We start from the raw sequence: 14,728 nt of genomic DNA, 5'->3' as shown, positions 1-14,728 counted from the left end.
TGTTTTTTAATGTATTAATTGTACATGAAAAATAATTAGGTTATCTAATTAATTGTTGACAAAATATGATCTTCTTGCTGCTGAAAATGCTTAAATGAGTCAAGTATCCTTTTAAAATATAATCATATAATAAATCTCAATCACAATATTGGGAGTGGAATTATTTTTTAAAGCACAACCCACAGTCTTCTTTAATGAAGGACTACAGAAATCGGTGAACAATTACTGCTGGTATGCTAAAATCAGAGGATATGGATAATTTTAAATGAAAAAATGGTTCCAAACGATTACTCGATCATTAAAAAAAGTGTCTGATTAATTGGATAATTTTGACAGCTTTAGTCTATAAAGTTTATGACATGATAGCATGTCTGCATTACAGTATATTTTATGGCATAGAAAACGACAAATACAATGCTAGTGGTTGTGAGCAGCATAAGAAGGACATACAGTAATTGCCATAACTGATTAATGTTTTTGATAGCCATGGATCTCATCGTGTAGTTGTGTATAGGGAAGTGACTAATAAGTGTTGATTTAAAACGTCCCACACGACCCACCATATAAAAAGCAGTAACTGCATTCCAACACCGGCGTATGTACAACCCCATACAGTCATCACGTTAGATCATAAATTGACCATGTGTGGCGTAATCACCTGGCGAAATGACATCTATGTCCGCCTACGGGCCATCATTTTATTTGCATGTGCAGCTATTTCTCTGCCTGCTCTGCTTTACGGTGAGGAATTCCCTTTTATCAGCACAGTGCAGGAGGATCCGGCCCGAGCCGCGCGGCGGTAAATTACATGAATTGCTTTCAAGGCTGACGTACAAGCGCAATTAAAAGTGAGGGCAAATGTAATGTTGATCCAAATGATCACTGCGGTATAAAAAGTAGGCAGTAGAATACGCGCAAGGACAAAGTAGATTTAACACTTGTTTACTTACTCACTGCCTCATTAGCAAGTGTTTAAAGACGAAATGGCATTAAAAAGCCATTAAAATGCAAACATACAAGCAATGTTTATTATAGCCTCATGCAAAGCATGAGGAAGAGCCTACCTGCCGCGTCAACTGGACACCGACTGAATTTTAAAAGTTCTGGATGAAATATTGAATGCCTCATAATATTTGCTCTCTGTTGTGGCCAGAAAGGATTCCCACAGCTTTGTCAACCACAACAACAAATCATAAACATTACCGAGCAAACACTACAGGACTCACTGTGCAATATTTTGCAAGTAATGGACTTAGTTTCATGAACTTTTTTATCCTTCAATTACCCCATGGTGACATTACAATTTCTATAAATCACCAACATTTTGTGCAAGTGTCTACTCAATAAACTTAGGCACAGATGTGGGAATGCACTTTCTCCAACAAAGGAATTAGGGCTGATCAATAGCAGGGGGTTCAGACCGATACCTGTGCTTAACTCCAGTAGTCCACAATTTTTAAGTTTTTTTTTTCCTTTGGTCCTTCCACTGGTCTCCTGACAACTTTACGACTCTGGTGGGACTCTGAAGTATCCGGTTAAAGTGAAGGATCTGGAATTTATAATAGGTTTCAGGTGAATTAGAGCACAAACCCTCACACACACACACACACACATACTCACGCACACACACAAAAAAGAGAGAGCGATGATGATGACATGTTGACACGGGAAGGCTGCCGAATGAATAATACTGAGCTCTCAATAATAATAATAAATAAATAAATAACAATAATAATAATAATATTTTTAAAGAAAGACCTGTATATCCCAATATAGCATTTCCCTTAAAATTGCATGAAATTAATTCATGTTTGATTCTTCTAAGTCAGGGTTCACCAATTCCGGTCCTCGAGGTCCAGAGTCCTGCAGGTTTTAGATGTTTCTGCCCACTAGCACACCTAAGTCATATAATCAGCTCATCAGCATTCCTGATAACGATCCTGATATTAAGTAACATGTTTGTTGGTAAGTCGTAACATCTAAAACCAGCAGGACTCCGGACCTTGAGGACTGGAATTGGTAAATCCTGTTCTAAATTCTAGTTCCTGATCGTAAAATGGTCAAAAGAGGACAACCGATACCGTGAGTACCGATACCTTGAAATAAGGCCCAAAACTGTACACGCCCATCCCTAAAAGGAACATTCGTTATACCGGCAAAATCTAAATCTAAACATTTTGTGAGTTTAAAAATGTATCAACCAAAGGTTTGTCAGACAAAAATATGAGAGTATATTTTATATATTGATGGCATCAGACCGAAACCTCATAAGTCACAATTTGCCAAATTTATTTATTTTTTCAAAAATCTATACTTTTGGTCAGTCCACATGTGGGGGTTTAATTTTTTTAAATTATTGACCAAACTGAAGTGTTGAAAATGACTTGCTCTCTTTGATGATGCAATGTCAATGGCTTAACAAACATGCCGTTTCTGAGGTTTTTTGAAAAGGTTTTGACACGACACCAGCGATATTTCATATGAACCACATAGAGTGGGACTACTGAGGAACCTTGGACTGTAACACACAATTATATCAAGATTATTTGTATTGTATTGTAGTTTAGTGGTTTAAAATGTACTGTAAAGTGTGGCCCTGGCAAATTGCAATAGACGAGATCCTTAATAATTCATCCAAATGATTATAAGTTGGCCAACATTCAATTGTAAGAAAATGGCTTGAGTTGAATGTTTAATACTTTTGTTGTTGCTTTCAAATTTATTTAAAAACGAATACGGACATAACAATATGGCTACAACAACATTAATAGCTACAACATTTAAACTGTATTGCAGGGATGGGGACCTTTTTTCCTATATCCTTGGAGATTTTTTCTTTTCTATATATATATATATATATATATATATATATATATATATATATATATATATATATATATATATATATATATATATATATATATATATATTTCTAAATATTCAACAGTTCCCCTGAGGTTTTCTTAGTTTTAAGAACTGCATGGGCGGTCTCTCGCAAAAGTCATTTTCATTTAACTGCTTATGAGGCAATAGACAGTACATGCGCCGTTGATGACTTTGCCCTCCCGCTCATATTGCATATTCCTAACTTTGTGACCCTTTTTACTCTTACTGTCAAGCCTACGACTGTTTTAATTTATGCCCGGACTTTAAAAATCGTTATTGAGCAATAGAAAGGCCAAGTGGTGCAAGCAATAACATGAATAATCCATTAGCTGTTCCTGTAAGACTGAGCGAGAATGAGACCTCAATCAGCGACATCGGGGATAGGGGGGGGGGGGGGGGGATTCAGGGGGGCTTGGTGTAACCAGGCAGTAGCAGCATTAGCTTGCCCCTCGAAAGTCAACCGGGTTTTCACTGAGACCGTCCTAATCCATCTTGCCATAAGATATTCACTATCATTTTTTCTGCTCTGAAATAATCACTTAACGTGAGACGCTAATGGACCTCCTGTGTGTTTTTAATCACTTGACCGTGTTTGGTCTTTATAGTCTTTGCCTCAGCAAACTTTAAGGTATTGCTTATATAACTTGTGAATTCTTTACGCAACTCTTTCATAAGATAGCAGACATTTTTCCACACACACAGCACACTTCTTTGCCAAAACCTGAAATATTTAACATCTTCTTAGGGGAGAAGTGTTTGAAATTCATCACGTTTGTTGATCCGAGGCATGTGTTGTACGTCAATCCGCCCGTGCAAATGCAGAGCCGGGGGGGCAACGGAAGCCAACACATCAGCTGTCTTTTTAATCATCTTTCAGCATTTTCACAAGTCGTTGCGCACATTTCCTCTAGAGTAATTGCGGTTTCAAAGACGAGTGCCCCTCTTAGCGTGGACACTATGTGACGTGAGTGATGTAAATATTGCTTGTGAAAGGGTTTTTTGTTTTCATCCAAAAGACTACAGACGTTCTAAACTATCGAGCAGTGGTCGTGTATCACCGGATATCCACAAATTGATACTGATGCTAATAGATTGATTTTTTTTTTTAATGGTGATTTGGAGATAGAAAAAAATGTAAAACGTTGATGACAATAGCACACAGAAATTGCTTTACATTGACAAAAATATGTTTCGTATAGCAACAGGCTGATTTTAGCTAATGCTACATTTTACACTATGTTCCCGGCAGCCACGGCAGGTGGACAAAACTGGGTGGTTGTGAGAGAACTAATGCTGTAAAAGTTAAAGCGTTAACTCATTGATTAATCACAAAAAATGATCGCATTATTCATGTATTAATGCAGATTAATCACACTATTATTTTTAACCACAGATGATCCTTAAGCGTGACAGCAAATGGTTACGTTAAAGGTAGTACAAGTTGTGTTTGAGCAATAAACATAATTAAATGCATTAAAGTAAAACATTGAATACATGTTTGCGTATGACATTCAGAATATGTATTCATGTCAAACTATTGGGGTCTTTTTTTTTTAATTATGCAAGTGATTAACTGATTAGAAAAAGAGGAGTGTGCAGTGGATCAAAAAAATATTGAAGACATCCTCATAACATTAAATGTAAAAAGAAATTTGGGGGTTAAGAAATGTTGATTAAAAAGCCTTTTTAATTAATTAATGATTAATCAAAATTATAAGATCTGATTAATCTGATTTAAAAAAAATAATCATTTGACAGCTCTAGAGAGAACGCAAGAGGAAATGATGGGCAAATGTGACAAGTCATGATGCCCAGTAAAACATTTAAAAAAATAAAAAGTGCCTGGCCAATCACAGCACAGAAGAGAATCCTAGTTGGACGTAGTAAGGCGGTGTGAACGCAATGAAACCTGACAGTATGTAGTGGGGCATAACACAACTTGAAGGCTGTCTCTAGTAGGACATTTATGCGGACAATTCACATTCGCCACCCACATTTCTTCTATAGCTTTGCCATGCAATTTCATTTTGCTATAAACATTTAATTTTTAAGTGTGAGAGTGATGCAATGCAATTTCATGCACATTATTTTTTAATAAAAAAGTATTGCATGTTTTGAGACAAAAGAAGACAATAATAATCTCATTCAGTGCCATTGACGGCTATACTCGTCAAAAAATCTATTTTCACTGGGCTGGCTGTGAATCATCTTGAGAAACTTGAAGGATTTGATGAGAACGTGTGAAATTTGGCTGCTGTTGCCGCTGGAAACATAGTGTTAAGTAGCCAGTTAGGGCAGGAAACATAAGAATCATTGAAAACAACATTGTAAACACAATCCAGTAACAATGGCAGTGATTCTAAATACTTTACATTAAAGCTACCCTGCACTTCTGAACAAATTCTCCTGTGAAACTATAACAATAAAAATGTTTGTGTGCCTTTAAAATTATAAGTAAAATAGGATGTTTATAGCTGCGGTCTATAGCCAACACAATAAAATGCTAAAGTGCTAACAATAAAATGATCAGATTATCATTCAATCATCATTATCATCATTATACGGCATGATGACATAACAGACAGTTGCTTTCTCTTTGTAACAGTTGCTTGAAAAAAGTTCACTACAAAACAGTTGCCCCTAATTTGCACTCAAATGGAACTTTGATGTACGCCCTAATGACTTTGTGAAAACCTTAAGCTAACTGTGCAAAGTGATTATCGCGACATTATTGGGATTGTAACTTTTCCTTAAAAACGACCCGATTGTCTCAAAAGTGTTTTTTCTACTGCAAAATTAATCATCTCTGCAGAGGCAACGTCAACAGTGTGTGTTTTCTACTGTGGTGCAAAAAAATAAAAGGGAGTGATCATGGTGTTTTATATGAACCAGCACTTGAAAACACATAAAAAATTAAGCAGGCTGTGCATGAGTAGCAGCCCAATTTACACAGTGAGAAAGTTGTAAACAGATAATAATTCAGTAGGCTTGAGCCTGTTTGTCATCAACCTTATTGGGCGCGTGTACCAAATGTGGAAAAGGGGAAAACATCTTTGAAGAACACTGCAGAACCTCTTAAAGAGCTCAAACGGATGAAACTATTGAAGGAAACACCTCATTAGGCTTCTTAACACTGTCTTGTTTTTATTCTTTCCTTACGTCTTCATTTTCACAGGGGGACACTAAATAACTCATTACAGACTAGAAGATGGGCTAAATATTGATATTGCCATATACTGCCGTTTCTAACTATACAATTATGTGAATCTTGCAATTGTATATATCCAGTTCCTTTCATACGGTGGCAAAGTAACCTGAATTTATGCGGAATTCTAAATGATTAGCAATAAAATAATCTGCTTCATTGTCAGTACACTTTGTGGTCTTTCCATTATTTTGTTTGACAGTTGGTCCTCATTTCGCATCAGAGTTCCATCCTTAGGGCGCTGATGTAACCCAATTTTGATCACCACCCTATGCTAGCTAACACAGCAGAAGAGTCACAATGACAAGAAATACTTGTATCACAAATACTTCTAGGCCATAAATATTTTTAAAAAACAATTTCATGGGGAAAAAAATAATTACAGCAGTAACTTTGCTTGCTTTCTGGTGCCACCTGATTTCTTCTTGGCGCGCATTTTGAAGCATAAACATTTTGCTCCCGTTGCAGTTATAACGGCAATATCATGATATCACGACAATTAATACTGCCACAATATTGTTGTCGTCATGTCACAATATTAAAATCAACATCTATTCCATCACCCTCTGGTAGTATATTTTTATATTTTATTTATATATTTTTAGTTTATTAGTGCAGTTTAATTTTAATTAGGCATGTTTTGTCTACCCACGTTTAAGACCCACTTTAATGGCCAGATGAGGGGGAATGTATCACGTTTGAGATCCTCCAAAAATTTACCCGATTCACAATGTTTGTGTGCATTAGCAAGTATGCGCCTCGAAATTAAGTGTTATTAGTGATTGTAGGTTGTTTATGCACATTGAGGTTTATGTTAACTGTAGTAACTATGTGTATAAGTATAATTATGACCTCAGCTAATTCGCATTGTGTCGTTGCTGTTGTATAAAAAACACATTATTGTGGGGAGTTTTTCAATACCTTTTTTTTTTTTACAATATCGTGAGTTTTTATACAGTAACAAACTTTTTTTTAGCGCCAACCTCCCCACAATATCAATGATAATTATCATGTTGTAAGTTCAAATCTTGATGCATAAAATATTACATAAAAAAAACACGATTAGAGTGCTTCAACAGAAAAGCGTATCGTAATTATATTAACAACTTACTTTTGGGGGTGGGGTTTGAACACTTTGTTAGAACAAATGTACATAGGTTATCCCATATTTACTCTTTTATTAATTGCAAAGCATTTATTCAACAATGTGAATTTATTCAACCTTGTGACCTATGTTTGAACTGTGTGGGTTGGGGTCGTCTGGAGAGAAGAAGCTGCAAGTTGCAAAACAGGAATTCAAACCTGACAACATAGTGGCTGGAGCATTTTGCGGTTAAACTGTGAAATTTGACTGAAACTTTCCACGTTGGAAAAAAAACCCTTTGCATTATTGTCATATCCGGGTCACGTCGCTGCTATATGAACTTCCCCTAACCTTAAGCAGCAATAGGCTATGTAACCAGGGCCTACCCAAATAAATAGAGGAGATTCGGCGGAGTGTGCTCCAGAACGGGTAGGAGATTGTGATCTGTGCACATCTCTGTTTGGTTCTCCTCGCGAGCAAAAATAATCTAAGCCTGTTGTCTTTCTTCTTGGTCTGTTGTTTATCAAATGTTTTAGATTGACTGAACCTGACACACTTGACAATATCATTTGCATTGTATCGAGCTGTTGTTCTCCTAGCGTGGAGACGATGTGGGTCTGAATCTCAGCTCAGGCTTTTCAGTGCGCCGTTGATATGTCCTCCCTGTCGTCACTTCATCGCACAATCCTGTCCTGCAACTTTCCTGACCCATTATTTCTCCTACGTTTGTTGTCGTGGATGACACGTGTCGTGTGTGTCTTCCGGGTCAGCGTAGCAAGCTTGAGTAAATATCAGACCACTCACACAACCCAAACATACCAGACTTAGGGTGTCAAGCAGCCCAAAGCTCGGCAAAGATTGACTGGAAAGAGAACGCTGCAATTGGCACCACCTTATAAAAACACATCTCATCTTCCCCTTGTGACCTCCTGTTGAACAGATGCGATACTTTGTTTGAGCCTCTTGGTGAACAAGTGGCTCACCCGTCCGCAGTAGGAATTGGTGGTGGTCCGGAGAGATGCTTCCAGAGGTTGAAGCAGTGCGGTCTCCATGTTGTCGCCAAAGGGGTACTGCAAATGAAATTGCAGACATTACATATGATACCATCAATGCTTTTGAGCTGTTGAATCATATTACAAAATGCATCCACCATAAACTGTCTGCACTTCGGGACTATTTGTCAGTTTTATTTGTGCTGGGAGTTTTTCTACACTTTCCTGCAAGGTGCAATGGCCCATTCCGATGGTATTTGATTCCTTTTTTTTCAATACAAGCTGTGTCTTGATGATGAATATGAATCAAGTGAAGTGTGAGGCAATGTGCTCGCTAAGGTGTAATAGTATTTGGAGAAAAGTGTGGCATTGTACGCTCCTCCGGGCCCCTTTATTGTAAGCAAAATATCAAAGCTGCTAAATGAAGCAACCAAGATGAAACTTCCAGACAATACTACGGAATAGCGAGAAGTGATGTTGACTTTTGCTTTCATTCTTTTACTGCTCTCCTGTAAATACGAAGCAATCTCAATTTTACGGCACCTCATTTGACTCCTGTTTGGCCACGCATTAGGTTACTCAAAGCACACTTTCTTTATTATCTTTCATATAGCGCCACAGGCTGTAAGGCACCATTAACAGCCTCGCATCGATTTTTATGTGGATGCTGCCGCTGCGTCGTCCGCATCGCCATCATGATGCCTCTAACTAGCATCAGCACTAAAGATTTTACAACTCTTTTGTGGGCCGGGCCAGGGTAATGGTAGTGCCCTTTATTGCAAGCGCCTCTGCTGGATGGGAGAGGCTGCCTGGAGACACGGGGCTGACTAAGGAGCACTTGGTGGGAGGGAAATGAAAGTTTCGACCGGAATTGCCTTCTCTAGGCTTTCGGAGCCTGTCCCCGAAGGACTGAGTGGGAACAAATTGTGAGTGGGCTCGACGGGCTGGAGCAATAGGAAGTGATAATAAAAGTGTGACATAAAACAGCTTGTAACCGGGGATGAAACGTTCTTAAGTCTCAAGCTTTTTTTTTTAACTCCCATAGGCTGACTAATGATTGCATAGGAGGACTGTACACGCCTCGGATCTTTAAGCACGTTTCCGCAAACCAGTCATAAATTTTAACCCAGGAAATGATGTGTTCATAAGAATGAAACTTTGCAACTTGGTGTATGGGACAGTTCTATTAAATCATTTAAAATGTATGTACACTTTAGAATTCATCACACTAGGTCACGTGCGATGGAGAGGAAATACGAAAAAACAAAGGTTAGCTTAGCGCTAGCTAGCAGCGGGTATGACACAAGCGGATGGATTTAGAGCCGTCCAAATTAATCGATTAATCGACAAGTACAGGTAATCGATTATCTAATTAATCGACAACCATTTTAATAATCGAGTAATTGTTTGGAGCCATTTTTTTTTTTTTTAATTGTCCAAATCCTCAGATTTCAGCTTATCCACAGTAATTGTTCACTCATTTCTGTAGTCCTTCATGAAAGAAGACTGATTATCTTCTGTGTTTAATCAAAATAAGACATTTACAAACATCTGTTTTTACTTTGGAAAATAATGACAGAACCGGTAACACAGTAAAACATCAATCCCCCTTTTTTTTTTTTAAATCACTATAACTAATATGAAGTATGAATCGATTGAATAATCACATCTTTACTAATAATTTAATAATTGCATCTAAAAATATTTGATAGTGACAGCACTAGACTCAGTACAAAATGGCTAAAGTGATGATAATGCAACATGGATTATAAAAGACCGTAATATAATGTAATGTATTTTGCTGTTTGCCAGTGTGCTGCCATCACACAACGCGAACTGTACTGCTTGGTTACGAATCTATTTGCTACAGTGCATGTGTCACTGTGTGGCACGCAGGTTTGCTCCGTCAAAGTGACGGATGGCGGAATGACGGCCGAGCGCTCCGTTACGTAGCCCGCTCGTTTACTTAAAGAGCTGAAAACCGGGATGGAGCCTGTGGCTGTAATGGATGGAGGCCAGCTAATGAAGGCTCCCTGCTTGTTGACTGGTGTGCAAGCAAATTAAAGGTGACCCGTTGAAATGGCGAGCAGAGCGCTCTCCGGCTAACTGAATCAAACTGCATCAAGCAAGGATTGAAACCAAATAGGACTGTTTGCGTATTGATAAATATGATTACCTTATTTCCCCTAACCTGTCATTTCTAGGACAGCTAAGTTTAGCAGATCAGCCTCAAAATTTGAGGTTGAGAGTTCTATATGGGCTACAATATCATGTGTGGACTCTATTATATTATTTATTAGAGTTGGTAAAAGTAGGTGGTCCGTACCTGTCGGATGGCCTCATAGATGGCTCTAAACTCCGGCTGATTTTCGTCATGGTAAACTCCCCTGCTACCGTGGAGGATGGAGACGCCATCTTTCTCAGCCTGCTGACAGTTGTGGCCGTAGACGCAGTGGTCCGTACGGTAGTTCCACTGGCAGGGCAACACGTAGAGGCTTTCTGTAACAGAGCAAGAGCATTTCAATTTAGTGAGAGATCACTTGTTGGCCTGTCAAATGAATGCGTAGCTGTCCATCCACCTGGGTTGTGATGAAATATGATATTGAGAAGGTCCTGGTCCCCCCAGGGGATTTTAAGTTTATACTTTTGAAGGAGGGGCATCAGGATTTCACTCCATTTAAGCGCAACTGTAGTTATGTCATTCTGGAAGAATTCAAATGAAAAGTTGGAAATAAAAGTTTTTGCTTCAGCTGTGATCGCTCAATCTGACAACACTTCATCTGAACCGAAGGAAACAGTTGCTTGAGTGCCTGTCTAAAATCAGAAAAGAATGATGACATTGACCTCAAGTGGACAATTTTGGTAGTGCAGCTAACTTTCCTTTAAGTTTGGGGATATTGCAGTACTGTACTGTAATTAACTGTAGTGTTAATATAAACACATTTAAAAACACCATTTTAAAATATAAGAACATCCACCCTTTGATTGATTGATTTTTTACACATCTTATGCTGACTGAGGTTACTGATGAGCTGCCAGCTGGCACATCCTGGATTGGTCACCAGCCAAATTATTTTTTCCACATACTGTATGTAATACGTCACTTAAATAAATAAGTCCAATTTTACACCGCAGTGACAATCACCTTAAAAAAAGTTTCCCTGATACGTGTCATGTTCATGAGTAGAACTCCTGAGTTGATGCCAGCGCTGCCATAATAAGGATGGCGGGCGAAACGGTTGTACCAGCCGATACGGAGGTCCTCGGTCTCCAGGGCCATGGCAGCAAGCTGGCTCGCGTTGAACTGGGAGAAGAAGGCCCAGATGTCCTCCACAGGCTGCAGAAAGAGGATATCTGTGTCCACGTACAGCAAAGAGTCCACCTCCTTCAAGATTAGCTGGAAAGACAAGGCAACAAATGACTTGAAATTGGAAGATTTGGAAAAAGCGTCCCTGTTGCTGTTAAAAAATAATTGATAAACCTACTGGTAAAAAGAGCCTTTGAGTGGCGCATAGTTTGAAGAGCTTCTTCCACTCTTTTTCATTGACGCTGGGATAAGTGATGTGGTAGATGATGAAGTTAAATTTGGTCTGAATTGAACTCGGCCAGGAATGTAGCTTTAAAGTAAAAAGACGAAAAAAAATTATTATTATTACTATGTAAGACAATCTTGGAGACATTACACAATTTAATTAAAACAATTCCGAGGCATCTTCATAAAAGGACTCTTGATATTATTTGGTGAAATTGATCACTTATAAAACACTTGCTTAAGTCACTCAGAAGCTAAAGCTAAGGATGTGTTAACTAATGGGAATCCGCACTAACACTGCAGCTCTTCTTATCTTTAGGCCATGTTTGCAGTGATTTTGTGACCGCAAAATCATCAGCTGCATCGAGATCCAGAACTCTTCAGGGAACTAAATACTTTATTTGGTGAAATGTATGACTTAAAACATTTGCTTAAGTCACTCAGAAGCTAACAATGTGTTAGCTAATGCTAATCTGCGCTAACACTGCAGCTCTGTTTACCTTTGGGCCGTGTTTGCAGTGATTTTGTGACTACAAAATCATCAACTGCATCAAGATCCAGAGCTATTCGGGAAACTAGATACTTTTTTTTTGTATTTATCCTTATTAAATGAATACCTCTCTGACAGTGTCAATCAAAACTATTAACCGTATAAAAGGTATATTTTTACATACAGCTCTTATAGTGGATTTTACTGGACTATGTTGGTTTGTGCTGTGTCACTGGACTGGACACTCACCGCATTTTGGAAACTACCCTGAAGCTCGTCATCAGCAAATATGTGAAATTTGATCAGCTTTTTGCTGAACAAGATGGCAGACTTGAGCAGCGTCTCGTCCAGCTTGGGGCCACAGGCCGCCACGGCCAGGTGAATGCTTTCATCGCCGCCATCCTCTGCTTCAGAGTCCATCCTGTCTCTAATAGCCAAGACATTCAAATTAGACCCAGCAGTTCCGATATCAGCAGACTCACAGTGAGCCCTGTTGAGTTGGACTTGACATTAAGTTTTGGGTGTGAGGACTTCCAACATCCAAAAAGTGTAAAATGGATGTTATATTAGTGTGGTAAACTAATATAACTAATTATAATATAACATAAGTGTTTCACTTTTTGAAACAAATTATTGAAATAAATTGACTTTTCCTCGATATTCAAATTTTCTGATCAGCATCTAAAAAGTCACATCGATTCCATGAGTAAATGACACTTCACAGTCTGTAAAGACAAAACACAACACAGCAACTGTGATTGTGCAATTACAGCAGCTTGTTAAAAGCTCATTAGGCATTTGGGATGGCAGCAAATACTTTTATCTCACTTTGTGTGGTGGCCACGTGCAATGCTGCTTATTGCAGTCCGTAGAGATGCATAAAATCAGTCATACCTAGAGGATGATTCCACAAAGCAGTTCAGTCCACAAACATCAGCAGGCAACCTCCAAAACGGATTCCAGTAAGAGACTGACAATGAATTACACCTAACGGGGAAAAAAAGAGGGTTGTTAAAGTTTTGCAGTGTGGGACAGGATTAGTAAAACAGACTTAATTGCTAACACCGAGGTGAAGTTAGTTTTAAGTAGGGCAACATATTCGCAACACATTCTGAGTCGAGCCAAAAACATTTGTGTGCTCCTACTGCAAAATTTAGAGATTGTATAAATTACAGTTAAACCAACGAAAAAAGTGACTAGAGTACACACTGATTTTGAGTAAAAAAGGTCAAATGACCGAGAAACTCTTGAGCTAAAATGCTCATCTTTACATATAAAAATTCATAGAAAATATTGCCCGACCAGCACTGCAATTGGGAGCCCTGTGAGAATATGTACCACGGTGCCACCCTCTCATTCTAAAAAGGTGAATTCTAGCTACCACCTGACTTTTTTTGTGTATTCCTATGATCATTTTCTACAAGTGTAGCAAATTTGAGGTGGTTATTGGGGGGGGGGGGGTTACAAATTGTCACAGGAGCCCTGTGAGCATAGGTCCTACTATCTACACCTGTGTTGGCAGAGGGAGACATGGAATACAGGCTGAATAGGGGTCCCTGAGGACCAGGGTTGAGAACAAGACTAGTGACCTGAAGTTAGCACGCCTCCGTACCCTAAATGCGGAAATGATGCTTCGTGCATAGTCCATTGCTTTTCAACGACAGACCTTTTATTTTGAAAATCAACTGTGCATACACATTGAAGAGTATTTTTCTTGTTTTTTTCTTGTTTTGTTTTTAACCGTAACTTCTAGAATAGGGGCGCTCGTAATGATGCTGCTGGAGTAGTATGTGTGTAGCGGCTGGCATAAGCCTATATGCGTTTTCCCTGGAGCGAATGTCTTGCCGCTGTTAACAGGTGGTTTACAGAAGCCAAAGTAATTAGCGAATTAGTAGCCTGAAAATAAACAAGATTACTGTACACACTACAAGTACAATTAAACCAGCAAATTGTAAATATCTCCTGTAGTGAAACTCGTACACGAATAAAGTACAGCAATAAATTACTCATCCTGAGTTTTATTATGTTATTGTTTCGGTTTCAATTTTGTGTTTCTTCTTTTTAGCAGGGGGGTATTACAGTAGCCGTTCCTAGTTGTAAATGAAGTATCACGAAATGTAGTTTAGTTACCTGACCGGCTTGCGAACTCGACCGCCGGCCAATACCGTCCTGTTCTTGAAATCGTTACCCGTGTCTCGACTCCCTCCTTCCGGTGTCTCCAGCTCGCCAAGGTCCCGCCCGTTGGTCTCCTCCAGAGTGTGTGCGAGATGATTGAACACGTAGAGCGATGAAAAAATGGCCATACACAGGAGCCATGCACGCAGATAACATCGCATCCTGTGCGTCTTTGGCCTCTCAGACTAGCAAGAATGTCGGTCAACCTCTTCCGCCTACATATACTGATTTTAATCAACCCAAGTGATTCCAGCGTCAGGTCCCGCCCACTCGTGTACCACACACATGCCTTCACCCAGCTGCCAAGCGTGTTTGTTTTGCAAAACTACACATTATATGATCTACAAATAACAATGCGATTATA

The 14,728-nt window shown here is 38.9% G+C and overlaps 2 protein-coding genes across 4 annotated transcripts in view; one reads left to right on the top strand and one right to left on the bottom strand.

The window, feature by feature from the left end:
• LOC144053524 (uncharacterized) overlaps positions 1 to 14,728 on the top strand; it is a 54,233-nt gene that overhangs the window by 15,474 nt on the left and 24,031 nt on the right. The gene's annotated exons all lie outside the window — the stretch shown is intronic.
• Positions 6,005 to 14,565, bottom strand: gxylt1a (glucoside xylosyltransferase 1a). Of its 3 annotated transcripts, XM_077569321.1 has the most exons (8): positions 14,320 to 14,565; positions 13,084 to 13,176; positions 12,439 to 12,616; positions 11,653 to 11,784; positions 11,313 to 11,564; positions 10,747 to 10,870; positions 10,494 to 10,666; positions 6,005 to 8,245 (listed from the first exon to the last, which is right to left on the bottom strand). In XM_077569321.1, exons 1-8 carry the CDS (start codon positions 14,523 to 14,525, stop codon positions 8,084 to 8,086), a joined length of 1,320 nt encoding a protein of 439 aa, XP_077425447.1. In that variant the 5' UTR covers positions 14,526 to 14,565; the 3' UTR covers positions 6,005 to 8,083. The 3 variants fall into 3 exon arrangements, with proteins under 3 accessions (XP_077425447.1, XP_077425449.1, XP_077425448.1); XM_077569323.1 differs by lacking the exon at positions 10,747 to 10,870; XM_077569322.1 differs by lacking the exon at positions 11,653 to 11,784.

The sequence above is a fragment of the Vanacampus margaritifer genome, chromosome 6, assembly GCF_051991255.1.
Source record: "Vanacampus margaritifer isolate UIUO_Vmar chromosome 6, RoL_Vmar_1.0, whole genome shotgun sequence".
In the NCBI taxonomy this organism is placed as follows: domain Eukaryota; kingdom Metazoa; phylum Chordata; class Actinopteri; order Syngnathiformes; family Syngnathidae; genus Vanacampus; species Vanacampus margaritifer.
This window is presented reverse-complemented; position numbering and strand designations above follow the sequence as displayed.

Bases quoted from the DNA above. Each gene is read 5' to 3' on its own strand.
- gxylt1a (XM_077569321.1), bottom strand. From the start codon at position 14,525: ATGCGATGTTATCTGCGTGCATGGCTCCTGTGTATGGCCATTTTTTCA. The intron at 13,177-14,319 runs GTAACTAAACTA...TTTCCCCGTTAG, and splicing joins CGAGTTCGCAAGCCGGTCAG to GTGTAATTCATTGTCAGTCT. The intron at 8,246-10,493 runs GTACGGACCACC...TTTCATTTGCAG, and splicing joins TCTATGAGGCCATCCGACAG to TACCCCTTTGGCGACAACAT.